The sequence below is a fragment of the Pogoniulus pusillus genome, chromosome 38, assembly GCF_015220805.1.
Source record: "Pogoniulus pusillus isolate bPogPus1 chromosome 38, bPogPus1.pri, whole genome shotgun sequence".
In the NCBI taxonomy this organism is placed as follows: Eukaryota; Metazoa; Chordata; class Aves; order Piciformes; family Lybiidae; genus Pogoniulus; species Pogoniulus pusillus.
This window is the reverse complement of record NC_087301.1, coordinates 4108279-4128051: the sequence shown is the minus strand read 5'-3', so window position 1 is coordinate 4128051 and position 19773 is coordinate 4108279. Positions and strand designations below refer to the sequence as shown.

The 19773-nt window shown below is 45.5% G+C and overlaps 1 protein-coding gene across 3 annotated transcripts in view; it reads left to right on the top strand.

The window, feature by feature from the left end:
• Window positions 1-19773, top strand: part of ARHGEF12 (Rho guanine nucleotide exchange factor 12) — an 84687-nt gene that overhangs the window by 54623 nt on the left and 10291 nt on the right. For all 3 annotated transcript variants that reach the window (XM_064173373.1, XM_064173372.1, XM_064173371.1), the window contains 21 exons: window positions 300-371; window positions 1372-1464; window positions 2164-2274; window positions 2743-2841; window positions 3413-3455; window positions 3790-3895; window positions 5371-5508; window positions 5979-6011; window positions 7345-7459; window positions 8937-9042; window positions 9252-9464; window positions 9912-10041; window positions 10327-10362; window positions 10788-10942; window positions 11599-11745; window positions 12832-12917; window positions 15158-15283; window positions 16039-16153; window positions 16951-17051; window positions 17332-17409; window positions 19468-19543. In XM_064173373.1, the coding sequence (XP_064029443.1) occupies window positions 300-371; window positions 1372-1464; window positions 2164-2274; window positions 2743-2841; window positions 3413-3455; window positions 3790-3895; window positions 5371-5508; window positions 5979-6011; window positions 7345-7459; window positions 8937-9042; window positions 9252-9464; window positions 9912-10041; window positions 10327-10362; window positions 10788-10942; window positions 11599-11745; window positions 12832-12917; window positions 15158-15283; window positions 16039-16153; window positions 16951-17051; window positions 17332-17409; window positions 19468-19543 (2179 nt within the window). The remainder of the gene's footprint in view (window positions 1-299; window positions 372-1371; window positions 1465-2163; window positions 2275-2742; window positions 2842-3412; window positions 3456-3789; window positions 3896-5370; window positions 5509-5978; window positions 6012-7344; window positions 7460-8936; window positions 9043-9251; window positions 9465-9911; window positions 10042-10326; window positions 10363-10787; window positions 10943-11598; window positions 11746-12831; window positions 12918-15157; window positions 15284-16038; window positions 16154-16950; window positions 17052-17331; window positions 17410-19467; window positions 19544-19773) is intronic.

The window sequence follows — 19773 nt, the reverse complement described above, 5'->3', positions numbered from 1 at the left end:
ATGAGAAAGAGGCTCCCCAGCAGGTGGAGGGAAGTTACTGACCTCTGCTATTCTCTCTAACTGGTTGTTTTTTTTTCAACCAAAACTCCTTCTGAATTTGGTTGGTTGGGGTGGGTTTTTTTGGTTGGAAACTGTGCATATCATACATTTGAGTTTGGTTGTTCACCCCTCAGCTATTTAACAGTTCACTCTGTGAGAAAGAAGAAGTTTTGGCTATTGTGGTTGGCAAATTCCCTGTGCAGTTCTCATTTTCCTGCTTTTGCTGGTGCTTACCAGAACCAAACTTCCTTCTTTCCCAGAGTCCTCGCAGTGGCTTGAAGGAGCAGATTTATCCAGATGAGAGCCCAGAAAAGGCTGAGGTTCAAGATACTGTGAGTACAAAACATAGTCTTACAGCAGCATCTCCTGTAATGCAGCCATTAAAATCTTGCTGATTTCCTTCACTTTGTAGATGGAGCATGCACAAACTTTGCTTTGGAAAATAAAATGCAATTAAAATGGTGTAGGGAAAGTTAATTAGCTGAGTAAATGTTTATGGAGCTTAAGAGCAGGCTCATTTAGAAGCAAGAAATACATAATCAGCAGTAAAACAGCTGGACATAAACTAGGTAGAGCAGTTGTAGATATTTTACTCCTTCAGGCCAGCAGGAAAGGAAACAGCCTTTAGGGTATTTTGTCACGAGGGATGGCTTCAAGATTAGGTCAAAATGAAGCACGGCAGAAAGTGCAGACCTGTCTGAGTGTGTTATTGTCATCCTTAGGATGACTTCTAAAGTGTTTTCCTCCTCATCTGCTCAGCTTTTCAAAGTCATATTTCTCCTTCTGTACTAAGATGGCATTTGTCATCCTAATGATGAAAACGTGCCACATGCTCACTGTGCTCTTATCTGGGTGATGTGGCTGGTTTTGAGTCAGCTGATTGAATGGTTCTGAATGCTTGCAGCTTGGAGGAACCATTTGTCAGGAATGCAGCTTGGACACCACTGCAGTTCAGCTGCAGTTTGCAGTTGACAGCTGCAGCTTGGACACTGCTGCAGTTCCACTGCAATTTGCAGTTCACAGCTGCAGCTTGGACACTGCTGCAGTTCCACTGCAGTTTGCAGTTCACAGCTGCAGCTTGGGCACCACTGCAGTTCCACTGCAGTTTGCAGTTGACAGCTGCAGTTTGCAGTTGACAGCTGCAGCTTGGGCACCACTGCAGTTCCACTGCAGTTTGCAGTTCACAGCTGCAAACTTGAACAAAGCTGAGTAAAGACACTTAGAACAAAACATAAAGTAACAGCTCTGGCTTGATGAAGGTTTGCTGTGCTGAGACAGTAACAGCACTGTGCATTTTTTTCTTCCTTTTCCTTCCCTTCCAACTCACCTCAGGATTGCCAGACCAGTGTTGGAAGTCCTTTATCCCGAGTGGGGCCTCAGATCATTGGAGCAGAGGATGATGACTTTGACACTGAACATGAGCAGGTGGGACTGTTTTAGCCTCAGCCACATCTTTGTCAACCAAAATTCTGTTCCTCTGTGCCTAACCCACAAGTGCTCTATCACTTGTTTTTATTAAGTTCCTGGGTGGTGAATGAAGAATTAGAGGATGTGATCCCTGTTGGTGGCAATTTGTCATCTTTGGTTCTTTCTGTTACTCTTTCTTCTCTTAATTCAAACCTTTCTAGAAATTCTTTTGACATCTTCAATTTTCCTTTGCTTATTTAGTTTCTATTAAGTTCATAGATTCATAGAATGCTTTGGGTTGGGCAGGACCTTAAAGTTCATCTAGTTCCAATTTAAAGATCATCTAGTTCCAACCTCCCACCAGCCCAGCTTGCTCAAGGGCTAATCCAACCTGGTCTGGAACACCTCCAGGCCATGTTCTGCATTACTGTCACAGCAATATTGCTGCCATGGCTTTTAATGTCTTCATTCTGAGTTGTTTTAGCTGTCCTTTTCTGTGAATTGTGATTCATTACATCGTGTTGAGGAAAATATTTTAAAGCAGCATTAAGCTCTTCCTGAGATGTTAAAATGGCATTGCAAAGGTTCTGGAATCTGTAAGTTTTTGTTTTAGTTAAAGCAATGAGGAGCTAAGCTGTTGGAACAAAGCTTCTTATTTGTTTTTTACCTCTCACAGTAACTTTGAATAACTGAAATGGTTTCCCTACATCTCTACAGATTAATGGACAGTGCAGCTGTTTCCAAAACATTGAGCTCCTCAAGTCTCGGCCAGCTCACCTGGCTGTTCTTCTGCATCATGTGGTGTCCCAGTTTGACCCTGCAGCATTGGTAAGATGTACTGGGGTTGTTTCCCTGGCCCAAATTTGTGGTCTTAACCAGAGTGTATCAGGATCTCCCTGTTCACGTGTAACTGGCAGTGCCGTGGCTGGATTGGCAAGGAGAGAAATGCACATCCTGTGCAGGCAGCAGAAAAGAAGCACAAAGGGAACTGCCTCCCTTACATTTAGCTGTTGCCAAACAAGTACTTAGCTCTTGAAAGCATTTAGTTCCACCTTGAGGGCATTAGTGGTCTATGGGGAAGCTCTGATCTCTCTCTTCCTCCCCTCTCCCCAACCTCCTTTGCTTCTTTTCACCTGGGCAGCCTTGCTGAGCAGTTCGGTGGCCCAAGGTAGCTGACAACATTTTCAACTCAGCAGTGCTGAATTCCTTGAAATATTTGAAAGACAACTTGGAGTTAGGGTGTTAGAAGAGTTCTTGTGGCATCACTTAATTTCTTCCCTTCCCTTACCCCCACAGTTGTGCTACCTTTACACAGACTTGTACAAGCAAACCAACTCCAAAGAGACTCGACGTGTCTTCCTTGAGTTCCACCAGTTCTTCTTGGACCGAGCTGCAGTAGGTTCCAGCCTCTTGTCAGATTTTCAAGTGTATCTAGCAAAAGGACTTTCTCCACTCTCCTAATGTTGGGGGGGTGGAAAAAGCCCTACTCTAAAGTAAAAAGTTCCCAGGGAATATGGCAGATTGAATGTTGTATAGTCTGGGGTGCCTGGGAACTCAGGAAATTATGGAGAGTGCTTGATCTGATAGGAGGAATAATTTTGTGATCCATTGATCTGATAGGAGGAATAATTTTGTGATCCCTAAGCAATGCTTAGCTGGTCCACATTGCCTTTTAGTTAATAATTGCTGCTCTCTTGGTGTATTGGGAAATGTGGTGTTTGAATGCCTGGGAGACTTCCTCACTGACATGAATTCAACTGTCAGATGATGTAGGACAAGCTGATAGCACAGGTTTAGTTTAAGTAAACCTTGTGTAATAAGTATTCAGGATGAGAGTCACCTCAGGTGTGTTCAGCTTGTGTCATTATGGCTTGGGAAGGGATTTTCCTGTATGCTCTGGACTCTGTTTTATTGCTGAGGTGTTTGGTGTGGATTTCTTCAGCTTTTCTTTTCTTTTCTTTTGCAGAATCTTAAAGTTCCAGTTCCAGAAGAAATCTCCTTAGAACTAGGTAGGATGCTTTTGCCTTGGGTGTCTGTTTGCAGTGTCTGCTTTCTGAGGCAGTCCAAGCAAATTGGGAATGCACTTGGAGTTAATGCAGACACAAACTGTCATGTGCTACAGGGAGAGACAAAGTAATCTTGCTAGGTCTCTTGAGGAGGACATAATGCATGCTCTGATGTGTCTCATAGAATCTTACAGTGCTTTAGGTTGGAAGGGACCTCAGAGATCTACTTCAACCTCCCTGCCACAGGCACAGATTCCTCTCTACTAAACTCAGCTGCTCAAGGCCTCATCCAGCTTAGCCTTGACTAATGTATGAGCTTTTGCCTTCTGACTTACAGACAGAAGAAGACCAGAACTCCTTCCTGAAGAGCTTCACCGGCAGTTCATACAGACCATGCAGGATAAAGTCTGCCCAGAAGTTCAGAGGAATCTGGAAGATTTCAGGTAACAACAGGACCTGTGTAGCTTTCATTTAGTCCGTTGCTGCTCTCAACCAATGTCCAATACTGAGGAAGTTCAAACTTGAGAGGCAAAGTAATCTACCTTTGACTGAACAGGAAGATACCACTGGAGAGGGCCTCCAGGGTCACCCTGTGACCATTCCTTGAATGTTTTTTGACACTGTTGCAAGTAATCAATTGCAAGATTATTTTTAGAGCTTCAGTTCTTCATTCCTTGAAGCTACTGAAGGCAATTTCAGAATATGGTGATGTCATATAAATCCTTCTTACTAATTGTGCTTATAATCAGCTTAGATCTCCTTTATTTCCTTCTTTTTTTTCCTTTCCTTTCCCCTTTGGGCATAGGATAATCCACTTTAGAGAGCTGTCATGGGCATACAGTAGAATTTCATCATTAATATGCCCTTTGATGTGAAGTCACAAGAGCTCTGTGCCAAAGTGAGACATTAGGGTTGGACTTGATGATCTGTGAGGTCTCTTCCAACCCTGATGATACTGTGATTATAAACCAAGACAAGTGTTCACTAAGGGACTTCTTCAGACCCAAGACTCTCTCAGTTCAAGGATGATCTTCAAATATCCAACCTGGGATGCTGAAAAAAGAGTAACTTGTTTTTCTTGACCCTCACAGTGGCTGCCTCTCTTGATAAATACCACACAGCTTTGTCCCTCCCAAGCCTCTCTTAGCTGTGCATTACAGGGAGGGCAAATGTTGTGACTTCTCAATTTTCAAGCCAATAATGGAAGCTGTGAGGAGGTTTCTTTTCACACAGAATCACTGAATGATAGAGGTTGGAAGGGACCTTGGAAGATTGTCCAGTCCAACTCCCCTGCCACATAGAGCAGGTCACACAGAGAACACATCCAGAGAGGTTTTGAATGTCTCCAGAGAAGAAGACTCCACAACCACCTCTGGGCAGCCTATTTCAGGGCTCCATCGCATTCACAGCAGGAAATGTTTTCCCTTCTGTTGCCATGGAATCTCCTTTGCGCTAGCTTGCACCCATTGCCCCTGTCCTGTCACTGGACATAACTGAGCAGAGCCTGGCTCAATCCTCCCCACACTGCCCTGCACATCTTTATCACCAGGAATGAGGACAGCCCCAGCTCCCTCAGCCTGGCCTCCCAGGTAGATCTTCCACTACCCTCAGCATCTTTGTGGCTCTGCACTGGACTCTCTCAAGCAGTTTTCTGTGGTCCTGCTTGACCTGAGAGGCTCAGAACTGGACATGTTATTCCAGATGTGGCCTCAGGAGGGCAGAGCAGAGAAGGAGGAGAACCTCTCTCGCCCTAACCACAGCCCTTCTAATCCGCCTCAGGATGCCATTGGCCGCCTTCTCCACAAGGGCACATTGCTGGTTCCTGAGCATCCTGTTGTCCACCAGGACTCCTATGTCCTTTTTCCCAGAGCTGTCAATGTTCTGTTTCAAGTAATGCTTCCCTCTCCCCCTTTTCCAGGCAGAAACGGAGCATGGGATTGACCCTGGCAGAAGGAGAGCTGAGCAGGCTGGATGCAGAGCGTGTCCGTGACAGGAATGCAGTGGAGAAGGAAAGAGCATGTGCAGAACAGATCATTGCTAAAATTGAGGAAGTCTTGTGAGTATAATTGGGAGAGAGAGGGTGGGGAAAGAATCTACCCCGAACCTGACAACAGCAGAGCAAGAAATTAGGAACTAGAAGCAATTTGCAATGGGTGTTTGCATTGCCTGCCCTCTTTGCTGTCAGTGTGTGTTTGAGCAATGCTAGCCAGACGTAAGCTGATAGTTAGGTAAAGTCCATGATAGCTTTTCAAGGAGGCTGCTGTTTGAAGAGCAGAGGTGGTGCTTCCACAGCTTGCACTTTATTAGAGCAGAGTCCTTTCTATGGGTTGTAGAAACCTACAGGTTGAGAACCTATTTCTTCCTTTACTATGAGCTGAATCCACTTTTCCAGGCTAAAACTTCAGTTTGTTTACTCTTTTATTTCTCTCCTGAGACTTTACTGCTAAAGGGCTGCTAATGCTTAGGGTGGATGTCATTGTATGTTAATTGGGGGTTGAGTTTTGTTTTTGTATGCTTTCTTTTTAGGATGACATCTCAGCCTTTGGAAGAAGACAGGAGGTAATGGAATTTCTGTGGGCTTACTCTGCTCAGAAGCTTACTGCTGGCTCTGTGCTGAGCAGAACATGACAGCCCTCTGCTGGCTCTAGCTCTCATTTCCTAAACCCCCCTGGCATCATTCATTTTAGTTCAGAGCAGAGCATTAACCTCTTGCTCTCAAGCCTTGCTCATGCATTTGTTTCAGACCTACAAAAGTTGCTGTCGCTTTGAGTTCATCTTTCTTTTGGTTCTGTTCTGTAGCTCTTTTAACCTGCTCTGATTTTTGTTTTCTCTCTGTGCCTTGCCCTGTTCAGTTTCTATTTATGCAACCATCTGGACAGCTTTCTACTCTTTACAGCAACTGAACCTTTTACTTTACCATAACTTAGCATTTTTATGTGACTGAAGTATTTAATAGTACTCAAGGTGGGGTCTTACAAGAGCAGAGTAAAGCTGATTCTTCCCCTTGTGAGACCTCACCTCAAGTACTGTGTCTAGTTGTGCTGTCCCCAGCAGAAGAAGGACACAGAGCTCTTGGAGCAAGTCCAGAGGCCACAAAGATGATCCAAGGGCTGGAGCAGCTCTGCTGTGAGGATAGGCAGAGGGAGCTGGGGGTGTTCAGCCTAGAAAAGAGAAGGCTCCAGTGGGACCTTAGAGCTACCTGCCAGTACCTGAAGGGATCCTCCAGGAAGGCTGCAGAGGATGTTTAAAGACAGGACACAAAGGAGTGGTTTGAAGCTGAGGGAGAGCAGGGTTAGACTGCATCTTAGGAAGAAGTTCTTCAGTACAAAGGTGGTGAGACTCTGGAATAGGGTGTCCAGGGAGGTGGGCAACACTCCCTGGGGATGTTCAAGACCAGGTTCAGTGAGGCCTTGAGCAGCCAAGTCTAGCTTTGGTCTTTGATCACATTGGGTGATTCTGTGCTCCACAACCTCCCTGGGCAGCCTGTGCCAGTGTCTCACCACCCTCACTGGAGAGAACCCTTTCCTAACATCCAGTTTAAATCTCCCCTCTGCCAGTTCAAACCCATCACCCCTTGTCCTGTCATCACAAAGCCTTGTCAATAGTCCCTCCCCAGCCCTCCTGTAGGTCCCCTTCAGATACTGGAAGGCCACTCCAAGGTCTCCTCAAAGCTTTCTCTTCTTCCTTTCCTTTACATATTCTTTACATCTTTCCTATGTAGTCTTTCTGTATCTTTTGTATACTCTTTAATCTTTTGTTCAGTCTTTCCTACTCTTCTTAATTTTTGCCAAAAGAATGTTGGATTTGTCTTTTTTTCCCCACTGCATTTCTTCTTATCCTCCATCTTTTAATGTTGGGTTGGTTTTTTTTTGTGCCTTTCTGTCCTTGGCAGTTCCACAATGCAATATGTGATCCTTACTTACATGAAGCACCTGGGAGTCAAAGTGAAGGAGCCTCGGAACCTGGAGCAGAAGCGTGGCCGGATTGGTTTCTTGCCAAAGATCAAGGTAATGCTGATGTGGCCAGAGTCTGTTTCTCCAAAGCTGCCCAGCATGGCTACTTTATTAGAATTTAGAATCTACACATTAGAATCAGATTTTAGTCTTTATTGCTGCATCATAGAATAGAATCATAGAATTATTAAAGTTGGAAAAGACCTATAAGATCGTCAAGTCCAACCTTCTTCTACCCAACACTTCTATGACCTGGGGGAGCCCAGAGCTGGACCTAATTCTCTAGATGTGACCTCATCCAGACAGAGTAGAGGGGAAGAAGAACCTCTCTTCACCCACTAGTCACACTCTTGTTAATGCACTCCAGGAGACCATTTGCCTTCCTGGACACGGGGGCACACTGCTGCGCATCTAGAGGGTCTGGGATTACTGAGCTGGACAGAAAACCTAAAGTTGAAATTGGGCTCTACGTGAGATTTCTAACAGATGAATTGGAACTGAGTTGCCTTCTTTCTTCTTTTATTTGTGTCCCTGAATTCTAGCAGCTTGATTTTCCCAATACCAGCCTCATTAAAACCACTTCTCACTCCTTGGTTTATATATTAAGACCTTGACTCACTGAAGGGTCTCATTAAGGCTGTGCGCTTCAGTTTTCTTCTTGAGAACCTTGCCCCAAAACTCCTGTTTCATGATGCAGTTGCTCTTCCTGCCACCCACACTTTCCTAGTTACATAATGTTTTTTTTTTCCACCAAAACTTCATCTCTGTGGGTGTCTTCAATTGTCTCCCACACTGTGGGGGTGTATCTGGTCACACCAGCTATTTATTTTTATCAGCATTCCAACTTCCTTTGAAATCTTAAGGCTATTAGGAGCAGTTCAGCACTGACAGTGGGAAAAATAAAGGTTTGGTTAAGCATTCACAAGCTTTTTGAAGTAGTACAATAAGTTGTATCTCTGTCTCCCAGATGAGTCTGTATGCTTGTGGAAGTTTGAAGTCATGAGATGTGGGGCTGTAGAGAAAGGAAGTTCTACCAGTCACTGTAAATAGATCTCCTACTCTAGGGTGGAGAGTGGTGTCCAGCTCCTGCTAAGTTAAAAACAGGGTGTGGGGGGGTTTTGCTTCTAACATGAAGCACTGCACTGGAGCAGGTTGCCCAGGGAGATTGTGAATGCCCCATCCCTGGGGAGATGTTCAAGGCCAGGTTGGATGAAGCCTTGAGCAACCTGGGCTAGTGGAAGGTGCCTCTGCCTGTGGCAGTGGGGTTGGAACTGGATGATATTCAAGGTCTCTTCCAATCCAAACCACCCTGTGAATTTATGTGTCTCCATTACACACCACTTCTGTCTGTCCATAGCTTGTCTTTGCCCTTGATGCTGCAGGATGTTGAACTCTCCATAACTTATTAGAAACCAAATTCTCATGTACCAAACTCCTGCAGTTCTCAAGAGTAAGTCAGTATCTCAGAAACTGAATTTGAAGAAATGAGTGATCTCTTGCTTTGCTTTTCTTTCTTGTGTATTAACTGCAGCAAAGCATCAAGAAGGAGAAAGAAGGAGAGGAAAAAGGAAAGAGGAGAGGCTTTCCTAATATTCTGGGCCCACCAAGGAGACCAAGTCGACATGATAGCAGTGCAAGTATGTCAGACAAGGAAATCTGTGTTCCTTAACTGTTAGGCTGAAAGCCAGATGAAGTTTTTGGCTGAGAAGACTCAGTGACCTTTTTGGGTTTAAGACACGTTTTTAGAGACACACAATATTTATTTCATCCCCAAATGCTTCCTGTATCCATCCCTGAGAACAGGTAGAAGCTCTTTCAGCAAGGTAACAGCTGTGTATGTGTTCAGTTGGCAGGGCCATGGAGATGCAGAAGCCTCGCCACCCAAAGCACTTAACCACAGCAGCTTCTGTTAGCCCAGAGCCACCAGAGCCGGGCAAAATGCGCCAGAGTGGCTCCTCCAGTGATGGAACAGATGCACCATACCCACCAGCCAACCCAATGTCTCCTTTGGCAGTGGGTCCCTTTTCTTCTCCAGAGGGAAGCAAGGACAGTGAAGCAGGTAAGATAATGCTAGCAAAGAAGAATGGTTAAAGATTCTGTTGTGAAGGGGATATGCAAAGCACAGTTCTGATGCAACACACCTGCCAAATTGGGAAATGTGTTTATGTCATGAGACATCTTCCCCACCTTAGTCATCTTTTATGGTTCAAATCAGGAAATCTTATCATGGCCAGAAATTGTTGTTAGGTGGATTCTATCACCATGGCATTGGATCATCTCTGAGGGATTAAAAATGATCTCAGGTGCCTGCTTTTGTAAGCACCAAGTCAGTGTCAGCTGGAGATGTTTGTCACTGAGAGTTTTCTTACCAGCTGAGGAGTTAATTTCCTCCAGCTTTAAGCTGAAGTGAGGCTGTGAGTCAAGAGGCTGTAAAGAGGTTATGAAGTTCTTTCATGTAGTCTAATCTGGGACTGTTCTTGACTTTTTGGACTTGTTCTCTGTTCAGGTTTGAAGCAGACTGGAGAAGCTCCACCCGCAAGTGACTCTATGGACGGCACACCCCGCACACCTAATAACACCTTTGAATTCCCATCTCCCTTGGAGAACTTGCAGGAGGAGGAGGGAGAATCAGAGAGGTAACTATGGTGGCCTGCTTGCTTGAGGCTGGACAGGAAGTTGATGTGACGTTGGCTGTTGAAGCTTAGTCCGTAAGAGTGCTGTCCTTGGTGTTTAATGCTGTGGGTAGAAGCAGGAAGTGCTGGTGCCTGCGCTGGCAGGACTGGAAAACCATGTGTCAGGAAAGGTTAGGCTGGCAGATTGACCACATCTACCAGTTAGGAGGCCTTGCCTCTGAAGTTGTGCTGAATGTCTGAGGAAATTCTTGCATAAGCTTCCCTAATCATTTCTTTCCTTCTCTGCAGAATGGTTGACATGGGAACACCAAAGCCTTTTCGCAAGTGAGTAGACTTCTGCCTGTTTGAACCTCACTGCTTTTTGGTGAGACTTTGATAGATCTGAAACAGAATGAATGCTGCACTGCTCTTTGTTCTGAGCCAGGAGAGTTGTGTAGTGCTGTTAGCTCTGGATCTGCAGGTGGAGGGAGGAAAGAAATTGTAAGCTGCCCTTTCACCAGTTTTACTTTAAGCAAATTAATGTGTCTGTGTCGTTAAAAGGAGTGGTATGGAAGGTATGGAAGAGATTCGCTCTTACTTCATCTGTTAAAGACAAAATGAGAAAAGATGCCTAGAGGTTAAGACCTGTAGCAGCCTCCAGCTGCTCTGGAGATGATTTCTGATGCTTTACAACTCAGATTTTCTCTTCCTCCATCTTTACATCCATGCCTCAAGGAGGGGGAAGTATCTGACCTGTTTTTCCCTGTTAGGATGGACAGCGTTGGGTTCGCAGATGTGCAAAGTGAAGATGAGCTCTGTGATTTTGACATGGACATGGACCCTCCCAACTGGCAGCAACTTGTGAGCAGAGAAGTCTTGATGGGGCTCAAACCCTATGAAATCAAGCGCCAGGAAGTCATTAATGGTGAGATGGAGGTTTTTATCTTAGCTTTCCCAGGTACAAAGTTGAAACCTGTCCTCTGAAGTTCTGAATATTTAAAAGTAGGTCTTCCTTCACTGCTCTGCTCCAGGTAGTGGTCATCCCTTGCTTCTGGTTTACAGAGTTCATGTCTGTAACTGAAAAGTATCCTGAGATGAGACTGAGCCAGTCCTTAGAAAAGAAATAAACACCATGTAGTGTTTGGACACTGGAAGGCAAATTTGCACTATGGTGTTCTGTAAAAGAATGCAAGAAGCCCTGACAGGACCATTGGAAAGCAGATAATGTGAATGGAAAGCTGCTACCAAGCTTCATCTATCCAAGCTTCAGCTCAATTTTCCTGTTTTTGCAATCCTGCAGAACAGTGTCTGGCTACATGAGCTGCTGAGAGCTCCCTGTGTGTTTGGGGTCAGTTGTGAGTCACGAATCAATTGGCTGCTCTGTTCTCTCATCCATGGAATTAGAGCAGAGCATAGCTTCATTCTGGAGTGAGCTGGTGTATGGGCCAGCAAAGGAAGTGTTGGGGAAGAGACTGTTGTTAATTCATGCTTCTGATTTCTGTTAGCTTCACATTTGGATCTGCCTTGGCACACCTCTTGGAGTAGATGTTGGTACAATCCTGCTTTTCCCTCTCTCTGCAGAGCTCTTTTACACCGAGAGAGCTCACGTCCGCACGCTGAAGGTTCTGCACAATGTCTTCTACCAGCGTGTCACCAGGGAGGGCATTCTCAACTCCAGTGACAAGAGGAAAATCTTCTCCAATCTGGAGGATATCCTTGGGCTTCATGGTAGGAGCAGCTGAGCTGCCTTTTGGCTTTGTAGTCTCAGCTGTAATTCTGGATGTGAGCAACCGAAAAATTCAAGCAGGTGCTCCTGAAACAAGAGGCAAACCTCACACAAGAGAAGATTTTGAGGAGACCATGTAGTAGCCTTCCAGTATCTGAAGGGAGAGACTGGAAGTACAGGCTTTGAGGAGACCATGTAGTAGCCTTCCAGTATCTGAAGGGAGGGAAGGGAGTACAGGAAGGCTGGGGAGGGACTATTGACAAGGTCTTGTAATGACAGGACAAGGAGGAATGGGTTCAGACTGGCAGAGGGGAGATTGAAACTGGCCGTTAGGAAGTTCTTTCCAGTGAGGGTAGTGAGACACTGGCACAGGTTGCCCAGGGAGGTTGTGGAGCACAGAATCACAGAATGTGATCTCTGATCACATTGGGTGATTCTGTGCTCCACAACCTTCTGGAGGTGTGCAAGGCCAGGTTGGATGAGGCATTGAGCAACCTGCTGCACTGGGAGGTGTCCCTGCCTATGGTGGTGGGTTGGAACATCTATTTGAGGTCACTTCCAACCTAAACCATTCTGTGGTTCTATACAAGACTTCAGAAGTGTTCCTCCCGTTGCACACAGTTTTGCCATTGCTGATTTGCAGAGGGATTTGGATATAGAATGCCTGTGTCCAGTGTTTCAGTTACTGGCTTTTTGTTATCTCTATACACAGCCTCTCTTGTGCTGATCCATGCTTTGCTAAGAGGAGCAATGGTCTTCATGGGCTAATGTTCTAAAACGTTCCAGCTGCTGTTGGAGAGAATATGAAACCCAGTCTGGAGGTGGTTTTGAAGGGTGACCCTTCCTAATTGTTTAGAGAAAGGACTCTTCAGAAGCAGAATTTCAGCTCTGCCACTGAGTTATCACTTACATGTTTCTGTGTAGCTGGCTTGAAGTGTGTTCTACATTATTGCTGTGTTGGAAGGGGCAGTGGTGATTGAGCATTTTCTTAGCTATTCTGGCAAATTAATTAAGTAAATGCTGAAAAATAAGTGAAGAATTTGAGTGGTATTAATAAAATTCACTTTTCTTTCTTTTCCTTTTTAAAGTTGCATTAAATGATCAGATGAAAGCTGTCCGGAAAAGGAACGAGACCTCTGTTATTGATGAGATTGGGGAAGACTTGCTCTCCTGGGTAAGAGCCTTTTTGCTTCCTTCTACTTGGAAATAATGTTTCATAGAGTGACAGACAGAGCCAGAGGTTGGTGAAGGAAGTTCTCAGCTAATAGAAACAGAAGGTCTTAGAGTTGTCACATGGTACCAACACAGACCTAGAGGATGGTGGTTGAAGGAAAGCAGGAAGAACTGAGGTGCTGGAAGGTGTCCAGAGAAGGGTGACAAAGCTGGTGAGAGGCCTGGAACACAAGGCCTATGAGGAGAGGCTAAGGGAGCTGGGAGTGTGCAGCCTGCAGAAGAGGAGGCTCAAGGCAGAGCTCATTGCTGTCTACAACTACCAGAAGGGAGGCTGTAGCCAGATGGGCTTGGTCTCTTCTGCCAGGCAACCAGCAACAGAACAAGGGGACACAGTCTCAAGTTGTGACAGGGGAAGTGTAGGCTGGATGTTAGGAGGAAGTTGTTGGCAGAGAGAGTGATTGGCATTGGAATGGGCTGCCCAGGGAGGTGGTGGAGTTGCTGTGCCTGGAGGTGTTAAAGCCAAGCCTGGCTGGGGCACTTAGTGCCATGGTCTGGTTGATTGGCCAGGGCTGGGTGCTAGGTTGAACTGGCTGAGCTTGGAGCTCTCTTCCAACCTGCTTGATTCTATGATTCTAACTCTTAGGATTTTCATTTGGTTAAGAGTGATTTAAGGAAGGAAAAAAATCATTTCCTTATGGCATGTCAGTAGAGAGACATAAAGGTGAGAGTGAGAGCAGGAATTTGGAAAATACAATAGCAGAATTTATTTCAGTAACACTGAAATATAAATCTTGTGTTGCCTGTGGCACAGTTAAAAGTTAAAATACTGCTTTCCAATCTTAGAATTTACATAACTGAACCTTTTCAGATTTACAGCAGCACTGTCACAGGCTTCCTTTCTGAGCTCCAGATGACAGGAGCAGGAGTGATAAGCTTCTTTAAAAACAATCAATTCTCTCTCAGGAATCACCCAGTTTGTTTGCTTTCAAACCTGCTTAATTTAGGACTGAAGATTGATCTGCTTATTCTTTTCAACCCTTCATGCAGAAGTCTCTTGCAGTGTCTTTTTTTTTCCTTTACATCCCACTGTTTGTCTAGTACAGAGGGAAAAAAGGGAGAGAATGAAAATCAGATGTGGCTGGTAAAGAAACACCTCCAACCCTTTCAGTTCTTATGTGTATTGTGGGGGGAAAAAAGATGAGAATGTCTGCTAGAGAAGCTAGACCTTAAGCTAATAGTTTTATGCCCTTGGGTTGTGCTTTGGCTAAGTGGCTAAGCCAACAAAAGACACACAATCCTGATCTCCAGAGTGAGTGTTTGAAGGAGTTACTGCATCCCAGGCTGGGCAGCAGGAATGGCAAGAGCTGCAGTACCAGATGAACAGTTTCTCTCCTGCAGCACGTTTCTCACTTCTGCTCACAGCTGTCCCATCTTCCTGTGATAATTTTGTTCAGGAAAGAAGATGTTCTGATGTATTCTGGTGCTTAAGAGGTTTGTTCAGGATAGAAGATGTTCTGATATATTCTGGTGCTTAAGAGTTTTGTTCAGGATAGAAGATGTTCTGATGTATTCTGGTGCTTAAGAGGTTTGTTCAGGATAGAAGATGTTCTGATGTATTCTGGTGCTTAAGAGTTTTGTTTAGGATAGAAGATGTTCTGATGTATTCTGGTGCTTAAGAGTTTTGGTCAGGATAGAAGATGTTCTGATGTATTCTGGTGCTTAAGAGTTTTGGTCAGGAATGGGAAGATGTTCTGATTTATTCTGGTGCTGAAGAGGTTTGTTCAGGAATGGGAAGATGTTCTGGTGTATTCTGGTGCTTAAGAGTTTTGGTCAGGAAAGAAGATGTTCTGATGTATTCTGGTGCTTAAGCATGAGTGTCCCTGAGAAACAAGCTGAGCTTTAGGTCTTGGCTTTGTTCACCAAGAGTCTGCTAAATAATGCTTTGTCATTCAGCTGAGGGCAGGGGTTTTTTTGCTCTCCTTACAGCTGGCAGGGCAGGCCTGGCACTCTCTTCTCTCTGAATCAGCAGTGTGTTTGTGGAAAGAGCTGGATGTGCTAGGGCTGGAGGCAGAGCTGTAGAGCCTGATGTAAAGGGATTCCTCAGGCCTCGGCCTTAAAAACAGAATGGAAGTTGCTTTGCCACTAATTCTTTCTTGTCTGTGTGGCTCTATGCCTCTTGAAAGTGGCACCTGCTGAATTGAAGTCTTACCTAAATTTGACTTTCTTGGCTTTCTGACACAGTTTAGTGGACCAGCAGAGGAGAAGCTGAAACATGCAACTGCCACTTTCTGCAGTAACCAGCCCTTTGCTCTAGAGGTCATCAAGTCACGGCAGAAGAAGGATTCTCGCTTCCAGACCTTCGTGCAGGTGAATTTTGTGCAAGGCTTTTGAGTTGCCTGAGGATGTGGCTGGTGGCCAGCACAGCATAATGAATGGTTGTAGCTGAAGCTATTCAAATGACTGACGTCACATCTACCATTGTCTTCAGATTGGGATTGTTTCCAATCCTGTAGTTATCTCTTGCTAACCATTTCTGGAGGGAGGAGCCTTTAGTTCTGGGGAACACAGAATGTGCAGGTCAGGACGCGCTGTCCTGGCAGGAGATGGTATCTCACTTAAGGTGGGTGAGTACTTTAGTGGGGAAAATGCTGGCTAGAAGACAGGTGATGGACACTTGTTCTGCCTGCCAGGAAAAAAAGTGACTTGTGGCACCTGGGGGAGAGAACATTATCTTCATTAGCAGAGGCTGAGCAGAACTTCGGTAATAGAAGGGATGGGATTATCCTGCAAAATGTGCTGGGGTTTCACTGTAATGTAAAAGCCTCAACTTGATGTCTTCCCTCTGTGGTGGTGACTCAGATTGATTGGAGATGGTTCCAGGCCTCTGTGAAGTAATGAGAGAAGGAAGCTGCTGATTTTGTGATGAGCCTTTGCTGTGTGTGACTGCACACGGCGAGGGAAATGTGTTGTCTGAGTGATGGATCTTGGCATTTCTTGTCTTGTATTTAATTACTGAAAAGTGAAGTAATAGCTGTTTGTGTGATGAATAGATGTTAACACCTTCAGGTAATTAAGATCTTAATAAAAATGACAAATGCAGTTATTGTGGTGTTTAAATTTAGGATGCTGAGAGCAATCCCCTGTGCCGCCGGTTGCAGCTGAAGGATATCATTCCCAAAGAGATGCAGAGGTTGACTAAGTACCCCCTGCTGCTGGATAACATTGCTAAGTACACAGGTAAAGCCTTGCCACTAGGGTTTGTGCCTTCATCTCAGCTGGTTTTCTCCACAAATGGGGTTTCAAAACGTGTTGAAGAGCAGCTCGAGTTCATGGGTTGCTCTGTTTTCACTGTCACCTCACTCTGCCTTCTGCACAGGAGGGCAGGCTAAAAAGTGTCATCATCATTAAAAAGACCCCAACCATAGAATGACTTAGCTTGCAAGGGACCTCAGGGATCAGCCACTCCAACTCCCCTGCCATGGGCAGGGAAGCCTCTCAACTAGCTGAGGTTACTCGAGGCCTCATGCAATCTGGCCTTGAACACCTCCAGGGAGGGAGCATCCAGAACCTCCCCGGGCAACCTGTGCCAGTGTTTCCCCACCCTCACTAAAGAATTTCTTTCTAGTGTTCAGTCTAAATGTCCCCTTTTGAGACTTCAATCCACTCCACTTTGTCCTATCATTCCCAGCCCTCATTTCTTCCTAATGTTCAGTCTAAATGTCCCCTTTTGAGACTTCATTCCCCTTCATCCTATCATTCCAGCCCTCATAAGCAGTCCCTCCCCAGCTTTCCTGTAGCCCTCTTCAGCTACCAGAAGGCTGCTCCAGGGCCTCAGGGCCTGCAAGGCAGTCTGTGTCATCTCTTGCCATGAATCTGGGTTTGGCATTTCACTTTTCAATGCAGTACTTTTGTTGACAAGCTGCACTGTGAGCTGAAATTGTCTTTCTGAAACTTGAGGTCAGCAAGCTGCTCTAGATTTCTGGCTTTTGGAACCTTTATTGGAAAGCATTGTCACATTTTATTTGCTCTTGCAGAACTTCCTGAAGAGAAAGAAAAAGTGAAGAAAGCAGCAGATCACTGTCGTCAGATCCTTAACCACGTGAACCAGGCTGTCAAAGAGTCTGAGAACAAGCAGGTAGGAGGTGAACAGAGTGAGCATTAAGGAGGTGAACAGAGTGAGCATTAAGGGTTGGGGAGGAGAGAGCTGAAGGGCAGCAAGCTGTTTAAGACATCTAGAGTGCCTCTGCTAGGGACTTTGTGTAGCGTTTCAAAGCTCTTTTGTGGCAGAGGTATTCATTCCTGTCAGGGGAGGAATGCCAGGCAATTTGGGATGTGTGGCAGTATTGATGGCTGCCTGCACTCTGGCTCTGGTGAGTTCTGCTGCTCAGTCACCATCTGCCTCCCATTTTCTGCAGCATTTAGAGGATTATCAGCGTCGTCTTGACCTGTCCTACTTGAAGCAGTCTGAGGATCCCATGATGGATGAGTTCAGGGTGAGTGGCACTGGTAAAGCAATCTCTCTGTAAGCAGTGACTGCAGCCCTGTTCTGTTGGGGGCTCAGTGTCTGTGTCATCTCAGAAGCTCAGTGGTGATTGTTGAAAGGCACTTCTGAAGATGAACAGATTCACAGATTGCATCAGTGTGGAAAGGACCTTCAGAGGTCATCTTGTCCAACCTCCACTGCAGTCAGTGTGGACATCTCCAACTACAGCAGGCTGCCCAGGGCTACACTGGGGCTGATGTTGAATATCTCTAGTGATGGGGCCTCAACCTCATCCCCTGGACCACCTGTTTCAGGACTTCACCACCTTCACTGTGAAGAAAACTTCCTCCAGATCTCCAACCTAAATCCCCAGATTTTCTTTTCTTGTTCCAAATAGGTGTTCCAGTAGGTGCCTTGGAGGTGTGCAAGGCCAGGCTGGATAAGGTCTTGAGCAATCAAGTCTAGTTGAGAGGTGTTCCTGCCCATAGCAGGAAGGTTGCAGTAGATGATCATTGAATCATAGAATGGTTTATGTTGGAAATGACTTCAAGAATCATCCAGTTCCAAACCCCTGCTGTAGGCAGGGACACCTCCCACTAGGACAGGTCTCTCAAGGCCTCATCCAACCTGGCTTTGAACACCTCCAAGGAGGTTGTGGAGCACAGAATCACCCAATGTGATCTTTGATCCCATTCTGTGCCTCTGTGCTGCACAACCTACCTGGGCAACCTGTGCCAGTGTCTCACCAGCCTCACTGCAAAGAACCCTTTCCTAACATCTAGTTTGAATCTCCCCTCTGCCACTTTAAGCCCATTACCCTTTGTCCTGTCATTACAGGACCTCTACATGATCTCTAAAGTCCCTTCCAACCTAAACCATTCCATGCAATAGCTGCTGCAGAGGGACACTTCCCCCTTTCCTCTTGCATCTTTTCCTCACGATTTGGTCTCTAATTTTAATCACTGCCTGTGGTGTGTTAGATTCTCTGTTGCTTATTTATCACTCTCCTGTCCTCCCCTAAGCCAGTGGGTATCCAAAGAATTTTTTCATGAGGACTTTTTTTCTGTAAGACTCTGTCATGTATCCTCCCACAAATAAACTTGCAGGCAGGGAGTTAGGGAATGGAGAACTTGGTGGAAGTTATGAAATCTTGCTGTCATTGATTGCAGACTCTTGAGACTTGGAAGGAATGACTTGTGAAAACTCTGGCTGCTGCTTGCCTGCAGATCTAAATGTCACAGGCACTGGAATGACTGAAGAATCCATTGACATTCTAAAGTCCATCAGATCGGTGGAATGATTTGTGTATCAGCACAGCATTTTGTAGGCACACTTGACTTGCAAATCAAGTGCTGAAGCATTAACCAGTTGTGATCCTGGAGCTGCAAACTTTCTATGGGGTGTTGGAAAAACTCCTAGAAATCATCTGGCATCTTAGTGCCCTGGTAGGGAAACTCCACCCTCTGACCCCCAGCATCTGCAAAAAAGCAGTGGCAGAGGAAGAGTGGTAATAGAGCAATGCACAGATTGTGTGGGGTTGGAAGGGACCCTCAAAGCTTATCTCATCCAACCTCCCTGCAGGCAGCAGGAACACCTCCAGCTACATCAGGCTGCCCAGGGCCACAAGTCTGATCTTGAATGTCTCCAGGGATGGGGCCTCAACCACATTCCTGGACAACCTGTTCCAGTATTTCACCACTCTGATTCTGCAGAACTTCCTCCTGATATCCAACCTAAATCTCCCCTGCTTCAGTTCAAACTGTTGCCCCATACCCTATCACTTGAAGCCCTTCTAAATAGTCCCTCCCCAGCCTTCCTATAGGCCCTCTTCAGCTGCTGCAGTTTAGCTGTAAGGTCTGCCACAGCACCTCTCAAAAGACTTTGGTTTGCATGCACAGCTTAACCCTGCTCCATGTTTCCTTTTCCAAACTGGGTTCATCCTCTCACTCCCAAACTGCAGTGCCCATCCTGGCCCTCCTCTGATATTCCCATGCCTTCCTCTTCCTTGCATTCCCAGAAATCTCAAATCCTGTCTTTTTTTTTTTCCTCCCCTTTTCCCTGGTGACAGAACTTGGACCTAACAAAGAGAAAAATGCTTCATGAAGGACCTCTCACTTGGAAGGTTAATCGTGACAAAACTATTGGTGAGTCTCATTCCATCAACTGCCTTAGCTTTGTGTCTGTTTGCTGAGCAGGGAGGGAGCATTTCTGCACTTCCCAATTACCATTCTTCCTGCCACCTATAATAATGCCTGTGTGTTTCTCAGAGCTGATTAAATTATTCTTGTCAATTCTGAAATGTGCTGGAGTATCATTAAGGCCATGCAGGGACACAGCAGTCAGTCATGAGATGATCCAATTCCATCTGTAGCTT